General features: G+C 39.6%; 1 protein-coding gene across 1 annotated transcript; it reads left to right on the top strand.

Moving 5' to 3' along the window:
- The first annotated feature begins 5,938 nt into the window (after positions 1-5,938).
- LOC105323106 (galactose mutarotase) lies at positions 5,939-19,046 on the top strand. The gene is made up of 8 exons (XM_034469280.2): positions 5,939-6,093; positions 6,407-6,537; positions 6,634-6,788; positions 6,927-7,136; positions 7,563-7,644; positions 18,028-18,175; positions 18,399-18,573; positions 18,735-19,046. The coding sequence occupies exons 1-8, from the start codon at positions 6,026-6,028 to the stop codon at positions 18,813-18,815; spliced, it is 1,050 nt and encodes a 349-aa protein (XP_034325171.2). The 5' UTR covers positions 5,939-6,025; the 3' UTR covers positions 18,816-19,046.
- Positions 19,047-19,211: the final 165 nt, after the last annotated feature.

Below are 19,211 nucleotides of genomic sequence, written 5' to 3'. Positions count from 1 at the left end.
CATCCTTATAAAGGAGATGCTGAAGTCACGCGATGTGCACACTTATTACACCCTTGTTAATCCAGTGAAATTTCCAAAAATGTTTCATCTCAAACACACAACAGTAAAGGAAATTGACATATCATTATCCAACAAGAACGCAACTACCTTAAGATTATATTTTCTTGATTGCAACATTATTGATAACGACAGCAAACGAACATGTCTGCCGACTTTTTCTTCTGTAATCATTAGTTTTGACAAAGCCCTTTGTATTTATTTCTTTAGTCGTGACGCGTATGTAGATCTAAGGATTTCCATTAAAACACACGCGGAAATTAGTTCGCACTAAAAGCCGCTCTGATAAATATTTACTATCGTCCATCAGGAACTTAATTGACTTTTTATTTCAGTATGTCTTTGAGTGTCTTTCTCGCCTCTGTTTCTTTAACATGAGGACCCGGATGTAATTGAGGGTCCTTATGAAGTGCACAAACCTCTCGGGTCCTTCATCTGGTCCTTCATCTTGTATCTTGTGTTCCTGCTACTTCTGGGAAATCTAAACATGTTATTGACCACCAACCGTCATTTGTTACTTGTTTACAAACGTTTCATAGAATCCTGATTGAACTACATGGTTCGACTAATCAGTCTCTTTTTGGTCAATCGACGTTGTCTTAATGAATAGATAGATAATTCCCTGAAATCGTACAAAGAGCGAAATAAATCTTAACGTGCTCGTTAACAGAGAGATCCCGCGTGACGTGGAATCGATGAGCAGGGCTTTGTATCAACGGAGCGGGTCGTCACGTGATCATTCCCGCGCCTCCGGCCGGAGGTCATTGGCCTGTGAAATATATCACCTTACACTACGATGGAGGGGGTAAGGGCCAAAGGCGTCCAAAGTAATCACCGGATCCCCAGGGGAGAGGCCCCAGACAAAACATATACAGCCCCCACGAAATAGAAGAGGCAATCAGAGACCGTTTACGAGGTACATGTCAGCTTCAAACATGTCTATTTTGTGCGTCGTATCAAACCTTACCTCCGCCCCAAGACACACTGGATTCTGACCAAGAAAACATGCGAGGTTTAACTTACAATAGATATAAAGAAGTATAAATATCCGGACATCACGTCCTAAAAACCTCCAGAAATAGAAAAAAGAATAATTTAAAAAAAAAAACAAAAACAAAACAAACAACAAAACTCCCAAAAGAATCACCCCTTGGCGATAGAAAATGATTTTAGAATTATTAGTATGGAACGAAAAGAGTGGGGATCCAAACGTTGTTTGAATAAGTAGCAAATGAGTTAGGTTAACTCATTTGTTTTTTGTAATATTTCAATTTAATACTAAATATACAAAGGCTGAAAAGCAATTATCTGACCAGGGTAGAAAGGCAATGGTTGCTCTAAGAAAAAATATTTGAGGCATGTTACTTAATCATTAAACATTATCGCTTTATGATTGTTATGTTGGTGGTAATATTAATTATGCATCAGAAATTTGGGGCTCTCATAGAGGTAACAATGTTGAAAAACTGCACCTTGATTTTTGTACGCAAACCCTGGGTGTGAAAAGGTCTTCATTTAATGCTGCTGTGTATGCAGAGTTAAGTAGATACCCTTTATTACAAAGAGGCTTTTTCAATTTTACTTTTAAGTTTTGGAAAGATGTGTTTTATACATGTAGTTATAATTGTAGTAATTGTTACGAAAAAATATACATTAACTGCGAATTACATGGGCTTCTGATGTAAAGAAAATTTTAAATGAAATTGAGTCCAATGAAGTTTTATATATAAACAAACAATTGATTCACTCACTCTAAAAGTCATAAATCAACGAATCGCAGACCTGACTAAACAAGATATTTTTGGTAAAATAGAAGATACGCAGAAATGTCATTTTTATAAATATTTAATTGATGGATTTTATTTTCAATGTTACCTTAGAAAGTAAGTTCCTGTAAAATTTCATCAGTGTATATCGAAATTAAGATTGTCTTCTCATCGTTGCGCCTCAGAAAAGAATAGCGTCCATTTTGCTCATTTTTATATATTTTAATGAAATATTTTTTATGAATAAGGAGAGAACTATGTATTTTTTAAAGATAAATAAAATAAACTGATTGTTTTCCTTAATTTTATCACTCTAAAGATTGTTTAGATATTGTATACCCATAGCAATCGAAACTGGAAGGTACAATAATACACACAGAGCCCGAAGGAACTACTTTTGATGTAAAAACTATGTTGAAGAAGATTCCATTTTATTTTAATAGTTTAGTATATTGAATACCGTAAAAAATTTTTTTATGGGAAACCCCATCGATGTTCAAACTGCTGCAATTGTTAAATAACAAAATTTTTTAAAGGTATGTGTAACCTTGGCAAATACATTTACTTTAGTATGAAATAAAGTACCAATACATGTATCTGTAATAAACTTTAGATGTTGTTCTTTTGATTCTTTTCCCATTACTTATGTCATATTTTATACGTATATACTAAGGTCTCCTGTAAAACATCCACTTCTGTACTTTACTATGTTCTTTGTAGCTGCAGAACTGTAGCTCTCCGGGGAAAAAATATTGACAGTCTGACGATATTTTTTTTCCCGGAGAGCTACAGTTCTGCAGCTATGTTCTTTGATATTAATTTGTATAATCTAATGAGCTGCAAAGCCTGAAGGAATAAAGAATGAATAAATGTTTTGTATTGTCAACTCAAACATACGATTTAAATTTTAGCGAGAAACGTTTGTAGTTAAGGGATTGATTAATTACAATGCATTTAAATGACTCAAAGTGATGTGGTTTCCGCTCAATCTTGCCCACAAACATTGAACACCATTCACAAATTGCGTGGAGATGGAATACTGTGATTTCTCTGACAAGATTTTGACCAGCTTTTATGTTTTTGTCTCTCGGTAATGAGAATTGGAAGGAGCTATGCATATATTAGAAGCTACATATTCAAACAATGAGAACAATTCAAATGAAGTAGAATTCCCAGCCCAATCATAGGCTGGTGTTTTTTGTATGCTACTGAATCATTTTAAGGAACCGCGACATGATCTTTGGGAGCATGAGACTGCGTTTGATTTAACAAACACAGACAAGGACCAATTTGTCGTTGTGTGCGACGCTGTAATTGGTCCAGAGGTTGTCATCACTCTCTCATCATCTTTAACAACGAAGTGGTCACGGGGGAGGTATCAGGGATGTTTTGGTTATTACTAATGCGCTAACAGTACGTCCATTGTCTTAAACTAATTAGTGGCGTATATTGACATTTTAATTCAGTCTAGTGGTCTTCAGATACATTGCAAAGAAGCGATCAAGTAATGAATGACAACGGACGGAAATTGGTGAAATTGAAACAGAAAGTTCAGGGGAAGGACAGCAATAATTAATTTGTGATGGACGTGTCAAAGTCAGGCACCCTCAGTAGTCAGTAGAGAGGTTGAGATTTAAAACGTGTACGGGTACACGTACGTGTGTTAAAACTACACGTACACGCACACGTTTTTTGTAATCTATCAGTTGAGATTTCTTAACTTGTAGGATATAAACGTTTACGTAAATCGACGCAGTTTTGTGAAATGAATTTATTTAGTTAATTCCAAATAAATGGTATATTTCTTATCAATTTTCATGCAAATGTTTAAAATATATATAATGTATCACGAGAATACATTCACTCATCAATTTGTTGTAAAAAGCTACACGTTAGTACTTACGTATAGACGACACTCTACAAGTTTAGAGAACGTGTAGAAACTATGTCGTCACAAAAACTGATGACGTAATACGCGAAGAATTTAGGTGATTCCCCTAGTACACGTACACGTACCCGTACACGTTTGAGATCTCAAGCTCCCTACTAGCGTTATGACGTAACAATGAATCAAAGATTATTTGTCGACATCTTGGCTGTAAACAATACAACAAATCATACAATAGAACAATTTAAACAAGATCTTAGACTTTCAGTAGGACGCAGCTATCTATTTCTTGCGTCAAAACAAGTTTAAAAGGACGCGGTTTTGACTGAAATATGCACCGATTGCGTAAGTCTTAGCTCAAAAGCCAGACAAATCTTGTTGATTTCAGAGAGCCTTGGCTGAGCGGCTGACGATGAAATAGACAGGCCTGCGTCACATTGCACCCAAAGTCCAAGCTCTTGTTAAAAAGGTTCTATGTGAGAGAGAGAGAGAGAGAGAGAGAGAGAGAGAGAGATTCACACGTTTAATGGTCACCAGTCTCGCCCCCTTTAGATATGCCATCAACGTGAGTGCCCTGGCCTTAGATAACCACTTGTATTTATTTATTTAGTCTCGGTCTCCATTAAGTACCAATTGATGACGTGGACAGCTGTCGGAATCCGATGCTTTATGGGAATTAAAACACCACTGTTATTCTTCCTCAGACTGTTACATTACAGCGACATTTCGACATTACCGAGTATTTAGCCATTCTAAAAGAACGAAGCTTTCAGCATCAGGTTCTATTTGAATTAACTGAACTCATCGCAGTAGTCCAAGTAACGTCTTTAGAAATTGGGATAAAATCTAGCTACCTTGAAAGCCTAGGACAATGTTGTTTTCTATAAAATAAGGACAGCTATTTGATTGCCGTCTTTCTTCGTCCGTGAACTCTGAAAATTTACCAAAACTTTGGAGAAAGCCGACTTATCTGAAAGCTACCAATGCCTTCACATGATTCTACACATACTTCAGTTGGACCAGAATCAATTCATGTTGATCATACAAAGCCCTTCTGTCAAACTAACTCCTGATTTTGTGTGAAATAGCTAAGACATTGGTCTTTTTCTATTCTCCCATTTACAGACAAAATACAAAAGCACTTTTAAACGGTTATACCAAATCAATAGTTCCTACATTTAATCATGCATCTACCTGCATCTATTACTTATATGTAGGATAATAAACTTATCATTTGTTTTGAAGTAGCATTAATATATTTCACTCTCCATATTTTAAAAACCATCTTTAGAATATAAGATTTGACACCAGTAGCTTTATCTAAAATGATGCTCAGAGTTGGATTCAATAATTAACAGCAAGATTAACATTAGCTTGATCAAGTAAATGCACTGACACTAACAGCTCTATTGTTAAGATTGGAAAATAAATTTAAAAAATGGGCAAATAATCAGATAGAGCAAGAGGGATAACAAAAAATAAATAAATGTGTGTCTAGGAAGTTATAGATCTTTCTGGTCTCCAAAGAATTCAAATTGAAATACACTGTCAAATACACTTTTTTTTTAAATCCACGAACAATTTCTTTTCGGGATAGAAAACATGTATGGAATCATAGCTGGGCTTCTTTCCGACAAACTGAAAACGAAACAATAAACATATTTGATTTATGTACACGAGATTTTCATGTATATTTCATTTATCAATGGATGTAAACCTGAAAAACAATCATTTATTTTGAAAACATTTTTCCTTCATTAAATTTTTCGTCATTGCTGATGGTCAGTGAACTGTAGAGTACTTTAGTACATTACTTGAACCTTGTAATAATTATAAGAAATGTGTAACTTTTCTTTCATACACACGTCCCATTATGTAAATAACATGTATACTAGTTAAAGTAATATTAACATCCAAGGATATATGGACATGAATCATTATGGTTCAGACTATGAGTGAATTTGTGTAGTATAAATGTTTAATCCCAAATACATACACAAGCTAGAACCCTTTTTGATATAATCTTATATTTGCTAATAGTCATAGTTACGTACATTATATTTGTATTCAAAATAATCTTAATCAGAATGAATAAATTAATTTTACCTTAAATAACCGTAAGTAACAAGTGTGTTCTTTTGCACAATCACATATTAAAATCTAAATATGATTAGTTTTCATTCATCCTGTAAAATACATTTTTTGACGAAACCTGTGGCCCGGTGTTTTGCAGGTACATGTAGGTGTCTTTATTATCAACGATGAGATAGGACAAGTAGGCCGACCTAGATTTGACGTTACCCAGCGGTCAGTGATGGCGGAAAAAGTCGTACCGACACGGGACAGTTTTGGTCGTCTGCAGGACGGGACGGAAATTAGCAGGTGAGAAAATGTGCAACCCTGGTGACCAGGTACGTTTGACCGGGGATGTGGGTTATGAACGTATATCATATGTATGTTGACATAGTGTCATGCAATATAATTGAATAGAAAATGTTTCAACATTACTATGGTGGGCAACATGAGGTAAAAATATATGAAAACAGGCTAATATTTTTATTTAAAGTTCAAATTCGGTTTTGATTGCGTATGACACTGGCTTAAATTTTGATTTGAATTATTTTTATATTTATTCAACATACTTAAGTTCAAAAGATAAATGTATATGTCTTTTGTTATTTTGTTTCACTTTTAGATTTACTTTTAAAAACAAGAGCAACGTGACAGTCCGAATTATCAACTATGGTGGAATTATCACCGACATTCTCCTCCCGGATAAAAACGGAAAAGTAGTTGATATCAACCTAGGATTTGATGACATTAAGGGTATATTTGAATTACAAAATCAACTGTCACTATAAATTTTATATGTTTAAAAAATGTTTTAAAACAAAATTTCATTATCCTCTGCGTATTGAATAGGATACGAAGCTCGGCATCCTTATTTTGGCGCAATCTGCGGTAGGGTCGCTAACAGAATTGCCGGGGGGAAATTCAGTCTGGACGGAAAAGAGTACCAACTTCCGGTTAATAACGGCCCAAACCACCTACACGGTGGAGTAAAAGGCTTTGATAAGGTAATATATGTTGATATAACTGAAGCTTAGTGCCACTGACGTAATTTCTATCATTCCTAATCAAAGTAATGCTGACGAAGAACTGGATTCGCTAGGTTATCATTTTTTCTCCCCTGTTGATATATACTTTATATCAAGGTGGTGTGGGATGCGCGGGCGGACGGAGACACGCTTGTTTTGAGGTACGTCAGTCCGGACGGCGAGGAACAATATCCAGGGGAGCTAACTACGGAGGTCAGATACCGACTGACCAATGAGAACGAGCTTAGTATCGACTACACGGCAACGACAACAAAAGCCACGCCCATCAACCTTACAAACCACGCCTACTTGAACCTAGCTGGACAGGTGCGTGGACATATTGTAGAGAAATCTCGTTATTCCAAGAATCTGCTTTACAAAACATAATCCCTTGTGACCTACGATCAATTATTAGCAGTAAAATAACTGCTCATTATATATTAACTTCTTATGTTTTAACTTAGAGACAGTATAATGCACTTTATTGATGGGTTAAATTGTTGTTTGGAGTAATAGTATACAATTTTGTGCGTATCACAGAAGAGCCCTTGGCCGGTTAAAGAATGAATAAACTATCGAAAGTCTATTTGCAAATTGTGTGCAATCAATTCTAGGTGGTCTTCTTTTGAAGTAATTGGAATAAACAGGTTGTTCTAAATTAATCTACAAATATTTAACAACACCTCGTTCCATTTTTGCACCATCTTTTTCTTTTGCATTGTTATCAATACAGAAAACATAAATATATTCCAGGGTTATCCCAACCTTGAGGACCACGTACTATGGATTGACGCCTTCACTTACACGCCCCTAGATGAGAACAGCATTCCAACAGGTGAAAATTTACCTCCGATAAAACCCAATCACGCTCTACCATCCATTATCTTATCATTAATTGGTTATATCCATCACAAACAATATCACAGCCTCCGTATTTATTGGTAAATCTATCCACACGGAAGTCGGAGAGAATATCCCCGCTGGTGTTTTAGGAGTGCACTTGTAATTTATAGACGTTCCTTGTTAACTTCATTGCCTCATCTGGATAGCTTTAGCAACACCAGATGCTCGTGTTTTACGAACTAAATTAAATCAAACGGTTCTGTGATAGAATAAATTGATCAATCATCCAATAGTTCATGCTGCCGGTAATTTCTGAGAGAGTCCCATTTTAACCCGCTCACTCTATGATCCTTTGAGACCAAAGTCAAGCTAGCCAGCACTAACTCCAACGCACTAACAAAAATTTCATAAAAATTATCGGCTATTTTCAAGCGTTTTCCGATCCCGATGTAAAACAACTGAAATTAACAAATCGCCCTGCGCCCAAACTAGGACTTGTGCTCATTAGATGAGCCCGGATTCCTTGGGGGAGGGGTATTCCCTCGAGGATTCCGGTGCAAAATCAGGCACTAGTTACACCGTTTCTTGGCGCCAGTGCGCTGAGTACACCTTAAGTGAACAAATTATTCCTCTTATGTAGGGATCTAAACAAGGCGCTCTGCGCCCAAACTAGGACTTGTGCTCATTAGGTGAGCCCGGATTCCTTGGGGGAGGGGTATTCCCTCGAGGATTCCGGTGCCAAATCAGGCACTAGTTACACCGTTTCTTGGCGCCAGTGCGCTGAGTACACCTTAATGAACAAATTATTTCTGTTATAAAGGGATCTAAACAAGGCGCTCTGCGCCCAAACTAGGACTTGTGCTCATTAGGTGAGCCCGGATTCCTTGGGGGAGGGGTATTCCCTCGAGGATTCCGGTGCCAAATCAGGCACTAGTTACACCGTTTCTTGGCGCCAGTGCGCTGAGTACACCTTAAGTGAACAAATTATTCCTCTTATGTAGGGATCTAAACAAGGCGCTCTGCGCCCAAACTAGGACTTGTGCTCATTAGGTGAGCCCGGATTCCTTGGGGGAGGGGTATTCCCTCGAGGATTCCGGTGCCAAATCAGGCACTAGTTACACAGTTTCTTGGTGCCAGTGCGCTGAGTAGACCTAATTAATGAACAAATTATTTCTGTTATGTAGGGATCTAAACAAGGCGCTCTGCGCCCAAACTAGGACTTGTGCTCATTAGGTGAGCCCTGATTCCTTGGAGGAGGGGTGTTCCCTCGAGGATTCCGGTGCCAAATCAGGCACTAATTACACCGTTTCTTGGCGCCAGTGCGCTGAGTACACCTTAAGTGAACAAATTATTTCTGTTATGAAGGGATCTAAACAAGGCGCTCTGCGCCCAATCTAGGACTTGTGCTCATTAGGTGAGCCCGGATTCATTGGGGGAGGGGTATTCCCTCGAGGATTCCGGTGCCAAATCAGGCACTAGTTACACCGTTTCTTGGCGCCAGTGCGCTGAGTACACCTTAAGCGAACAAATTATTCCTATTATGTAGCGATTTAAACAAGGCGCTCTGCGCCCAAACTAGGACTTGTGCTCATTAGGTGAGCCCGGATTCCTTGGGGGAGGGATATTCCCTCGAGGATTCCGGTGCCAAATCAGGCACTTGTTCAGCGTTTCTTGGCGCCAGTGCGCTGAGTACACCTTAAGTGAACAAATTATTCCTCTTATGTAGGGATCTAAACAAGGCGCTCTGCGCCCAAACTAGGACTTGTGCTCATTAGGTGAGCCCGGATTCCTTGGGGGAGGGGTATTCCCTCGAGGATTCCGGTGCCAAATCAGGCACTAGTTACACCGTTTCTTGGCGCCAGTGCGCTGAGTACACCTTAAGTGAACAAATTATTCCTCTTATGTAGGGATCTAAACAAGGCGCTCTGCGCCCAAACTAGGACTTGTGCTCATTAGGTGAGCCCGGATTCCTTGGGGGAGGGGTATTCCCTCGAGGATTCCGGTGCCAAATCAGGCACTAGTTACACCGTTTCTTGGCGCCAGTGCGCTGAGTACACCTTAATGAACAAATTATTTCTGTTATAAAGGGATCTAAACAAGGCGCTCTGCGCCCAAACTAGGACTTGTGCTCATTAGGTGAGCCCGGATTCCTTGGGGGAGGGGTATTCCCTCGAGGATTCCGGTGCCAAATCAGGCACTAGTTACACCGTTTCTTGGCGCCAGTGCGCTGAGTACACCTTAAGTGAACAAATTATTCCTCTTATGTAGGGATCTAAACAAGGCGCTCTGCGCCCAAACTAGGACTTGTGCTCATTAGGTGAGCCCGGATTCCTTGGGGGAGGGGTATTCCCTCGAGGATTCCGGTGCCAAATCAGGCACTAGTTACACAGTTTCTTGGTGCCAGTGCGCTGAGTAGACCTAATTAATGAACAAATTATTTCTGTTATGTAGGGATCTAAACAAGGCGCTCTGCGCCCAAACTAGGACTTGTGCTCATTAGGTGAGCCCTGATTCCTTGGAGGAGGGGTGTTCCCTGGAGGATTCCGGTGCCAAATCAGGCACTAATTACACCGTTTCTTGGCGCCAGTGCGCTGAGTACACCTTAAGTGAACAAATTATTTCTGTTATGAAGGGATCTAAACAAGGCGCTCTGCGCCCAATCTAGGACTTGTGCTCATTAGGTGAGCCCGGATTCATTGGGGGAGGGGTATTCCCTCGAGGATTCCGGTGCCAAATCAGGCACTAGTTACACCGTTTCTTGGCGCCAGTGCGCTGAGTACACCTTAAGCGAACAAATTATTCCTATTATGTAGCGATTTAAACAAGGCGCTCTGCGCCCAAACTAGGACTTGTGCTCATTAGGTGAGCCCGGATTCCTTGGGGGAGGGATATTCCCTCGAGGATTCCGGTGCCAAATCAGGCACTTGTTCAGCGTTTCTTGGCGCCAGTGCGCTGAGTACACCTTAAGTGAACAAATTATTCCTCTTATGTAGGGATCTAAACAAGGCGCTCTGCGCCCAAACTAGGACTTGTGCTCATTAGGTGAGCCCGGATTCCTTGGGGGAGGGGTATTCCCTCGAGGATTCCGGTGCCAAATCAGGCACTAGTTACACCGTTTCTTGGCGCCAGTGCGCTGAGTACACCTTAATGAACAAATTATTTCTGTTATGTAGGGATCTAAACAAGGCGCTCTGCGCCCAAACAAGGACTTGTGCTCATTAGGTGAGCCCGGATTCCTTGGGGGAGGGGTATTCCCTCGAGGATTCCGGTGCAAAATCAGGCACTAGTTACACCGTTTCTTGGCGCCAGTGCGTTGGGTACACCTTCAGTGAACAAATTATTCCTCTTATGTAGGGATCTAAACAAGGCGCTCTGCGCCCAAACTAGGACTTGTGCTCATTAGGTGAGCCCGGATTCCTTGGGGGAGGGGTATTCCCTCGAGGATTCCGGTGCCAAATCAAGCACTTGTTACACCGTTTCTTGGCGCCAGTGCGCTGAGTACACCTTAATGAACAAATTATTTCTGTTATGTAGGGATCTAAACAAGGCGCTCTGCGCCCAAACTAGGACTTGTGCTCATTTGGTGAGCCCGGATTCCTCAGAGAAGGTGTATTCGCTTTTATGCAAAACTAAGTCAAATAAATAAAGGAGAAACGTAACTAATAGGATTTATGTATCCCAACCTGAAAGAATTTCAAAGCCACCCTCCCATCCCCCTTATGATGGTAAGGAACATCTGTCAATATTAATGTGGATTAAAATATATTAAAATTGACATACTTTCACCGGTTTAGAATTTTCTTTCACAATATTCAACCAAAAATACGTTTTAGAAAATTTTCCAGAACGGGGTAACCATGAACGCGAATTGACTGTAATTAACGAAAAGTGTAAGACGAGTATGGAAAGTGATTTTTGGGAGTTGATTTTAATCAACTCTCCGGCAAACCGAAAGTGAAACAGTGTTTGGACCTAAGCACAAATCATTACCGCTGACAAATCTTAGTTCTTGAATATAATAGAAAAATTCGACGTAATGTATGCTGAAGCACTGTTTTTCAAGAAAACTTATCTTTAAACACTTTGAAAATAGTAAGATTTTATATAATACGAACAATTTAGATATTTATGTAGTCTCATGTATCCCTACGCCAGAGTTTATATAGTCTCGTTCAACCAAAAGCTCGGCTGTCTCCGTAAATCTCCGACAAACAGAGAGGCTCTCTTGCTTGTCGGAGATTAACGGAGACAGCTGAGTGCTGGAGTTCAATATCAATAGTGCTTGGATCCATACACATTTTAGAATTGTTTCGATTACTAATACATAGTTTGAAATCTATCTTTAAATATTACACAACATGATTCATATGGGGTCTCTCTAAATTCTTGTCTGAAAAGTCTAATTGAAATTCATGTTATAAAAAAGTACGTAATTTAAATACAGACTAGAAACTAATTGCCACGCAAGATAAGTTGATTTTAAAATAAATGATAATCGATAAAATCAACTCCCGTCAGTACTTCAGTACTTTGATTTTTATTGTCCTCAACGGAATTCGAACTCAGTACGTATAGGTTTATAGCGAACCTACTAACCCACTGCGCTATGCTGTAAGGTGTCGAAAAGTGGAAAGAAACTATGTATAAAATTATACTTGATTTTATTGTTTATTTTGATAAATAATACGACACAACGTGAAGGTGTCACATTTCTTGTAAGTAAGGATTTTTCCAATTAACAAATATGTTAAAAAATGTAAATATAAGCATTGAATCATTATTTTTTGAAAGATATAGTCTCATAACTGCAGCGGTGTGTGCATACAAATTGAAGGAATAATAAATTCAAAATTGTATTTCACTACTAAACCGAATGGGCATTTGCGCCATCTTATTCCCCATCTTCTTTCTTTTTCTTTTTTTTATTTTAAAATAATAATTATATCAGTAGAAATTCATGTTAAAGTTTCATTCAAAAATCTAGGGCAGAATAAGTATTGGACCCGGCCTCGTTAATTACGAGAGAAGATCTTGTTATTACGAGAAAAGATCTCGTTATTACAAGAAAGATCTAATATCTATACAAAATGGTGCATTTTATTGTTTTACTCTCTTTATGTAAAATAGATGAACATAAGATATTCATTAAATTAGCGAAAGAAATGTTAGAAAAAGTAACAAAGCAGATTGATTTACAAATTAACTGACCATCTTATGTGGAAATTGATAAATAATAATAGTTGTTATTTAAAAGTTAATCAATATTGAATTAATGTTTCTACAATAAAAAAATAAAAATAGACTGAAAGGGTGAACTTATCGACTTAGAGGTCTTTCCAGAATCACACCATTTTAAATAGATCCTTTCTTGTAATAGCAATATCTTTTCTGGAAATTACGAAATATTTAACTCGTTATAACGAGACCTTTTCTCGTAATAACGAGACAACTTTTTATAACGAGATCTTTTCTCGTAATAACGAGATAATGAAATTGTTATACACATGTAACGAGATCTTTTCTCGTAATTAGGAGATAAAAATATTTTTATGTTACTGTATCCGTCGTTGGTAAATACCATTAGTATGAAATCAGTACTTTGTTTTTTTTATTTATAGTGTATAAAATTGATAACAAAACAAGCGCTTAGTACGTAACATGTTCTTTAATCACGTGAACGAAGTTAATCAAATATTTAAATCAATAGGGGTCTTTGGTCGACTTGTGTTATCGATCAATACATATACTGGAGGTCACATGGTGTGCTATTTTATTATTATTTTTATGCCATATGATGTATTATAAATTATATGAGTGTTATATATAAATATGAAAAGGTCGACGGTGTGACCACTTGATGTGTGTTGTGTCTTTGAATTAGACAATGTACTTTATCAACATTTGTCTTAGTCCACACAGATAAATTTGGGTCCCGGTTAAGGCTGGAAGTTAGTCTGCAATGGACCGGAGTCCCATCCAAGGGAGTCGATGATTTTCATCCGATTGGCACCACGGAAACCCGGAATAAATAAAAGACTCTTGTAGGTCGGAGAAAGAATGAAAATATTAATGCAAATAAAATGTTCGTCCAACAAGCTTGCTAGCCTCTTTACAGAACATTAAATGTTTGATTATGCTTTAATACCACTGAATGGGGAGAGACTGTTTTCACAATTTTTTTTATAAAATATAATAGATTTGTAACTAACATATTTCTTTCCAAGTTGAAACTTTCTTTTTACTAATCAACTATCAAATACAAGGCTTAAAAACGGAATTGGCACGAGTGTAAAATTAAACTTGGACATCGCCTTAGTTTAAATTTCTGAGAGTCAATTATCAATTTAATAGCCAGTCGTCTGGGACTAGGCCAATATCAAAAACCAAATTGAAAAAGTTTACATATAAGGGTAAGAATATTTCCATAGTTGCCTTAATATATTCGTTGATATAACATGGTCACCGCCAGGCGCTTTATTGTTTTTTAATTTTTTTACAGCATTCCTAATTTCTTCACAAGTTATAGACTGATTAAGAAGTGTATCATTATCTAAGTTTATGTTTATATCTATCTCTTGGTCTTCAACTGTGCCTTCGTTTGTTTTTTTTTCATAAACTCATACATTAAATCAATATTTACACTAGTTTTGTCTTTCTTATTGGTACTATTTAAAATATCCCAGTATTCTTTAGGTTTCCCTTTATGGAGTTCCTTAAGCTTGTCTGAAATACTATTATTGTAGTCCTTGATGCTTTTATCCAATGTTTTCTTGTATTAATTCTTTGCCATACATCCCGATTCATTGAACATGGGCTATTATGGATCGGAAACCTTAATGAGAGAGAGAGAGAGAGAGAGAGAGAGAGAGAGAGAGAGAGAGAGAGAGAAAGAGAGAGTGCACTTGACTTATTATAACCTTGAATCATTGTAAGCATTAAAAAGTAAAATATTCACTGAAACCGGTCTATGTGTAAACATGCAGGGTATGAATTACCCGTGGAATATTTTTGCGGTTAAAATTGAGTTTATCCCTCTGGCTATTTTTAGAATCGGTAGGACAACAAAGTAGTCCTTTAAAAAATAGTTTCTATACTTGTACTTAAGGTGTACAAGAAACGGTATAACTAGTGCCTGATTTGGCACCGGAATCCTCGAAGGAACACCCCTCCCCCAAGGAATCCGGGCTCACCTAATGAGCCACGGTCCTAGTTTGGGCGCAGAGCGCCTTGTTTAGATCCCTTCATAACAGAAATAATTTGTTCACTTAAGGTGTACTCAGCGCACTGGCGCCAAGAAAACGGTGTAACAAGTGCCTGATTTGGCACCGGAATCCTCGAGGGAATACCCCTCCCCAAAGGAATCCGGGCTCACCTAATAAGCACAAGTTCTAGTTTGGGCCCAGAGCGCCTTGTTTAGATCCCTTCATAACAGAAATATTTTGTTCACTTAAGGTGTACTCAGCGCACTGGCGCCAAGAAACGGTGTAACTAATGCCTGATTTGGCACCGGAATCCTCGAGGGAACACCCCTCCCCCAAGGAATCCGGGCTCACTTAATGAGCACAAGTCCTAGTTTGGGCGCAGAGCGCCTTGTTTAGATCCCTACATAAGAGGAATAATTTGTTCACTTAAGGTGTACTCAGCGCACTGGCGCCAAGGAACGGTGTAACTAGTGCCTGATTTGGCACCGGAATCCTCGAGGGAATACCCCTCCCCCAAGGAATCCGGGCTCACCTAATGAGCACAAGTCCTAGTTTGGGCGCAGAGCGCCTTGTTTAGATCCCTACATAAGAGGAATAATTTGTTCACTTAAGGTGTACTCAGCGCACTGGCGCCAAGAAACGGTGTAACAAGTGCCTGATTTGGCACCGGAATCCTCGAGGGAACACCCCTCCCCCAAGGAATCCGGGCTCACCTAATGAGCACAAGTCCTAGTTTGGGCCCAGAGCGCCTTGTTTAGATCCCTTCATAACAGAAATATTTTGTTCACTTAAGGTGTACTCAGCGCACCGGCGTTAAGAAACGGTGTAACTAGTGCCTGATTTGGCACCGGAATCCTCGAGGGAACACCCCTCCCCCAAGGAATCCGGGCTCACCTAATGAGCCACAGTCCTAGTTTGGGCGCAGAGCGCCTTGTTTAGATCCCTTCATAACAGAAATATTTTGTTCACTTAAGGTGTACTCAGCGCACTGGCGCCAAGGAACGGTGTAACTAGTGCCTGATTTGGCACCGGAATCCTCGAGGGAATACCCCTCCCCCAAGGAATCCGGGCTCACCTAATGAGCACAAGTCCTAGTTTGGGCGCAGAGCGCCTTGTTTAGATCCCTACATAAGAGGAATAATTTGTTCACTTAAGGTGTACTCAGCGCACTGGCGCCAAGAAACGGTGTAACAAGTGCCTGATTTGGCACCGGAATCCTCGAGGGAACACCCCTCCCCCAAGGAATCCGGGCTCACCTAATGAGCACAAGTCCTAGTTTGGGCCCAGAGCGCCTTGTTTAGATCCCTTCATAACAGAAATATTTTGTTCACTTAAGGTGTACTCAGCGCACCGGCGTTAAGAAACGGTGTAACTAGTGCCTGATTTGGCACCGGAATCCTCGAGGGAACACCCCTCCCCCAAGGAATCCGGGCTCACCTAATGAGCCACGGTCCTAGTTTGGGCGCAGAGCGCCTTGTTTAGATCCCTTCATAACAGAAATAATTTGTTCACTTAAGGTGTACTCAGCGCACTGGCGCCAAGAAACGGTGTAACAAGTGCCTGATTTGGCACCGGAATCCTCGAGGGAACACCCCTCCCCCAAGGAATCCGGGCTCACCAAATGAGCACAAGTTCTAGTTTGGGCCCAGAGCGCCTTGTTTAGATCCCTTCATAACAGAAATATTTTGTTCACTTAAGGTGTACTCAGCGCACTGGCGCCAAGAAACGGTGTAACTAGTGCCTAATTTGGCACCGGAATCCTCGAGGGAACACCCCTCCCCCAAGGAATCCGGGCTCACTTAATGAGCACAAGTCCTAGTTTGGACGCAAAGCGCCTTGTTTAGATCCCTACATAAGAGGAATAATTTGTTCACTTAAGGTGTACTCAGCGCACTGGCGCCAAGAAACGGTGTAACTAGTGCCTGATTTGGCACCGGAATCCTCGAGGGAATACCCCTCCCCCAAGGAATCCGGGCTCACCTAATGAGCACAAGTCCTAGTTTGGGCGCAGAGCGCCTTGTTTAGATCCCTACATAAGAGGAATAATTTGTTCACTTAAGGTGTACTCAGCGCACTGGCGCCAAGAAACGGTGTAACTAGTGCCTGATTTGGCACCGGAGTCCTCGAGGGAACACCCCTCCCCCAAGGAATCCGGGCTCACCTAATGAGCACAAGTCCTAGTTTCGGCGCAGAGCGCCTTGTTTAGATCCCTACATAAGAGGAATAATTTGTTCACTTAAGGTGTACTCAGCGCACTGGCGCCAAGAAACGGTGTAACTAGTGCCTGATTTGGCACCGGAGTCCTCGAGGGAACACCCCTCCCCCAAGAAATCCGGGCTCATCTAATGAGCACAAGTCCTAGCAGGGCGATTTGTTAATTTCAGTTGTTTTACATCGGGATCGGAAAACGCTTGAAAATAGCCGATAATTTTTATGAAATTTTTGTTAGTGCGTTGGAGTTAGTGCTGGCTAGCTTGACTTTGGTTCCGGTCCCAATCATTCATCAAGGTCCTAGTTTGCTCGGGTTCGGTCTACAGATTTCTAACACCACACGTCATCTTTATAAAGAATTATCTGTTTCTTTATCATTGAGATTAACGTGATTTCTCATAGCGGATAAAAGAAAATCAATTTTCGTTAAGTAGAAAAACCAAAAAGAAAAAAATCACGTTATAATTGTTAAATGCTGACTTGTGCCCACCACGTCTATTTACTACTTGTAATTGATTAAAGAATTTCGGATTGGTGCTAAACGAGGCAGTTATTTTTTAATTCCCGGTGCACAAATAAATGAATATCAAAAATAATTTGATTTTGACTAAAAGGTTTAAAATGTTGCATTTTAGTAATATTTTCAAATGTAAAAACATTGATGAAAATTTCATTTGGTTTTCAAAATAGTGTCACAACACTGGCGTCGGAAGCAAATTGAAAGTAGGGGGGGGGGGCTAGACTAATCCTCAGAGAAAAAGTGGGGGGCTGAACCCTCTATCATGCTATGTTTCTAATGGTTAGGTCTAACTTTGCAAAAAGCCCCCCCCCCCCCGGTTCCGACGCCTATGCACTTACTAAAGTAGACTTGGTCTATTCAGACTCCATGGTCTTTGGTTCCGATATTATTTAGTTTAAAGCATACACGCAGCTTTTCTGAGCTGCAGTATTTCTCTGTTCAGGGATCATAGCTCCCGTGGCGGGAACAGCCTACGACTTAAGAACGCCCACCCGCCTTGGCGACCGCCTGAAAAACGTCAACAACGGCAAAGGGTACGACACGAACTTCTGCGTGGGAGGACAGCTGGGGAAACTCACGCGGGTTGCTAGGTAGTTCAACTCTCCATGAAGAATAGCCATCATTATAAAGTTAGGCTTCGGAATAATTGTGCATGTATATCGGTAACCAATTAATTAAAAATTGGTGATGGAAAGTAGGATATGTCAATTTTTTTTGTATTATTCTAAGAAAAAATTGAAACAATGTCCAAAACAAAGTATTCGCCGGAGTTTTACATTTTTAAAGTTCTACATGTACTACCTTTTCTTCTAGCCTAGAACATCCGCCTTCCGGTCGAAAAATGGAAGTTTTTACAACAGAGCCCGGACTGCAGTGCTACACCGGATGTAATATGAAGCCGGAAGTGTTCGGGAAGGGAGGCGTGGAATACCGGAAGTTAGCCTCAGTTTGTTTAGAGACCCAGCACTACGCTAACAGTGTAAATCAGGCAAGTCAGTCCAAGTCAGTCCAATTCTTGCATGCAGATGTTAATTTTTCATTTTGACTTTGAGTGAGTTAAAGAAGTAAATAGAAATACAATTGAGTCCAAGTATAGTCCTGTAAATAGTGTAAAGTATTGGTTCCTAATGAACAGACTTTGTTTTTCAGCCCAACTTCCCCAGTACGATCCTCCACCCGGGTCAAACCTACCGTCACACCACTATGTACAAATTCGGACTGGTGTCGTAATGCTTTACCACTGTGTTAGATTTTTTTCAATTTAAGTATGATTCATTGAATTTAATGTGCTTTAAAAAAGGAATGGAGTTTAATTGTTTTTATGACCCCAAAAGAGAAAACATCTGTGTCTTTGCTAGTAAGATTTCTGCGTGTTTATCTGTCATATATGTTGTGCATATTATACATGCATAATTCCTCTAAAGTGTTATTTCGGTTAATGGAATAAAGTTTATTGTCATCTCCAGGTAGTTTTTTCTTTGATAAGGCAAGCTATATGTTACCGCGAAGTATTCCTTGTAATTTCATTTTCACTGTTATAATTTCTTATTTTCACTTCCAATTATTACATGCCCCCCCCCTCCCCAAATAAAACAAAATAGGGGTAGGGGCAACTGCATGACATTT

The sequence above is a fragment of the Magallana gigas genome, chromosome 6, assembly GCF_963853765.1.
Source record: "Magallana gigas chromosome 6, xbMagGiga1.1, whole genome shotgun sequence".
Lineage (NCBI taxonomy): Eukaryota > Metazoa > Mollusca > Bivalvia > Ostreida > Ostreidae > Magallana > Magallana gigas.
This window is presented reverse-complemented; position numbering and strand designations above follow the sequence as displayed.